Raw genomic sequence first — 2,633 nt, forward strand, 5'->3', positions numbered from 1 at the left:
CGTCTTGTTGTATTAGACTAGACTTGTATAGGAATAGGTAATTATGGCAATACAAACGTTATCATCCCAAAATTCAATAGTTTCGATTCTCTTAGTCAAAAGACACGCCTGTTATGCCTTATAAATATATTTGGAAAAAGAAAAGAAAAGCGAACTAACTCGTACTCTGCTGTTATGCCTCCTTGTATCTGCGCTTGTGAGAAAAATATTTAGGCTGTTTCGAAATTTCAATTCAGTCCACTAAATCGGTTGAGAGGTTTTAAAAGGTGTGGAAAGTATTCACATTCACTGAAAAGCAACTCTTTACAGTTAAAATCCATACAAGGTCTGCAACAGGAATTATGTTCTACATATTCTCTTTATTTTCTCTTTTGCAATTTTTCCTAGACTTGTGATTGGGATAGTTAGCAGATTCAACACACTTTAACATGCAACTGATTATCATTTCCAATGCAGAAGGATGGAATCCCAGCAGTTACAAAGAGAATTTCCTGCCTCTGAGGTATGAATACTATACCATCTTGTTATTCTTATAAAGTGGTTCTGGGTTTGGATCATTTGCGTTGGGCTTGGAGTTTATTTCATTAACACTTTTGGTTTGGTAGGTTGCAAACGAATTTGTGAACCAGTATTACTGTGTTCTAAACAACTGTCCAGATAAGCTATACGAGTTCTACAAAGATTGCAGCACTATCACCCGCCCTGAACCCAATGGTCAATTGTTGCATGTAACAACCCTAGAAGTAAGTCAAATATTGCAGTAGATTCAGGTGTATAACAGTTTCAAATCATACAAATTCATTTTTGAAATACAATATTACCATATGGCATGCAACTACAAGATACCTTCGAAGTTTAATTTTTATCCATGGTTTAAGTTTACATTTCTTTATTCAATCAAATTTGCAGACATAATGTTGTTCTTGTTTTGAATGGTTGTTACCAACAGGCTATTAAAAACAATATAGTGTCTTCGCTCAATGAGGGAAATGAGGTTAAAATAGGAACTGTGGATTCACAAGAAGCTTATAATGAATCTTATATCATATTGGTAACTGGGATCATATTAGGGCACGAGAATGTCGAAAGAAAATTTGCCCAGTCTTTCTTTTTAGCACCACAGGAGAGAGGCTATTTTGTTCTAAACGATGCATTTCGGTATTTGGAAGAATCCCAGTATTCAGAAGACAAAATTTATATGTCGGCTAATGCTGTTTGTGATGAGCCTTTGCAGGAAGGTAAAATGGTCTCTTCTTCTATCTTTCAGTATTTTTCGATGTAGAATCTTCTTTAATCGCAGCCTTTCTGTGTCTTAGCAGAGATAGTTCCTGCAAAAGAAATTCAAAGATTTGAATCACAACCTTCGAAACTTAAAAATAAACATGCTACTGAAACTGTTGAGAATGAACAACAGCTTAACGATATTGAGAAAGCTATTTCACCACCAGAAGAAACAACAAAAATGAGTTTTCTAGCAGTTGTAAGTATAAACATTTTGAATGCACGTCGAGCACTTCAAAGCCCTTTCATACATTGAGCGTTTGTAGAATATGATGTTACTGATATTTTTTTCTTTGAATGTTCAGCTTTTGAAAGAGAACCCACATCCTCTTCAAAGGCCAACTGTTGTGGTGAAATTTCCAATAAATACCGGACTGAAAGCAAATGTACCATCACAAGTACATACAACATCACAATCCTTGAACTCTAATTCTGGAAAAGCCCCAGGTTACCATAATCTTCCCTTCACCATTTTTTAATTGTATATTTCAGGTTCTTAATTTCTCACTAACCTTGAAATTCCATATAACTTACAGTCAATGAGAACTCAATCCATTTAAGAAATTTGCCATGGAATTCTACAATTACCTTGCTTGAAGAAGAGTTTAAAAAATATGGTTCTATAAAGCCTGGTGGAATTCAAATCAGAGCCAACAAGGTATGTTTTTGAAAACAAATCTCGCTTGTTTTCTGCTTTTTTCCTTCTGTAATGTTTAAATACTGTAATGCAGGAAAAAAACTTTTGCTATGGTTTCATTGAGTTCCAGTCATCAACTTCTGTGGAGAGTGCTGTAAAGGTACTTAATTTGTGTCGAATTATTTAGTGTTATTAGATATTGTATTTATCTTTATTTTCATAAAACTTGTATTTATATTTTGTAAGCAGGCATCTCCTATTGTCATCTCTGGGCGTCGCGTATATGTTGAAAAGAAAAGGTTGGCTGGTTTCAGAGGTATTTCGCAAAGCCTTAATTAAGTTATTATCTATTCATATAATGTAATATAGTCTTCAAATATAATTGTTTTTCTCTGCTCCTACTGATTGATTTCTACCATGGAAAGACAATATTCCAAATGGCGTAAAGAGAGGAGGCGATCGTCAAGGACGCAATGGCTATGCAAGAAATTTCTAACTTGTATTTCCGAGAGCTTCAAATGTACAGAAGAAGTACATGTTTTTTATTCATACTTGGTCTAATCTAAAGCAGTTTACCCCGTAGAGGCATAACCAGTATGAACAAAGGCAAAGGCATAGGCATGGGAGAGCATAGACAATAATAGAGTCACCTTGCCCAGATTGAGATAGAGACCCAGCAAGGGCGGATGGAAACTCTGCAGCTGGTCATGAATTT

The 2,633-nt window shown here is 35.1% G+C and overlaps 1 protein-coding gene across 1 annotated transcript; it reads left to right on the forward strand.

The window, feature by feature from the left end:
• The first annotated feature begins 460 nt into the window (after positions 1-460).
• LOC131862570 (nuclear transport factor 2-like) lies at positions 461-2,414 on the forward strand. Its single transcript, XM_059215049.1, has 9 exons — positions 461-502; positions 606-743; positions 950-1,238; positions 1,320-1,480; positions 1,587-1,728; positions 1,818-1,939; positions 2,013-2,078; positions 2,168-2,234; positions 2,344-2,414. The coding sequence occupies exons 1-9, from the start codon at positions 461-463 to the stop codon at positions 2,412-2,414; spliced, it is 1,098 nt and encodes a 365-aa protein (XP_059071032.1).
• Positions 2,415-2,633: the final 219 nt, after the last annotated feature.

The sequence above is a fragment of the Cryptomeria japonica genome, unplaced genomic scaffold (assembly GCF_030272615.1).
Source record: "Cryptomeria japonica unplaced genomic scaffold, Sugi_1.0 HiC_scaffold_48, whole genome shotgun sequence".
NCBI lineage: Eukaryota > Viridiplantae > Streptophyta > Pinopsida > Cupressales > Cupressaceae > Cryptomeria > Cryptomeria japonica.

Coding starts and splice junctions, on each gene's coding strand:
- LOC131862570 (XM_059215049.1), top strand. CDS start 461: ATGGAATCCCAGCAGTTACAAAGAGAATTTCCTGCCTCTGAG. Junction 1,729..1,817: donor TAATTCTGGAAAAGCCCCAG/GTTACCATAATC, acceptor TATAACTTACAG/TCAATGAGAACTCAATCCAT. Junction 1,940..2,012: donor TTCAAATCAGAGCCAACAAG/GTATGTTTTTGA, acceptor ACTGTAATGCAG/GAAAAAAACTTTTGCTATGG.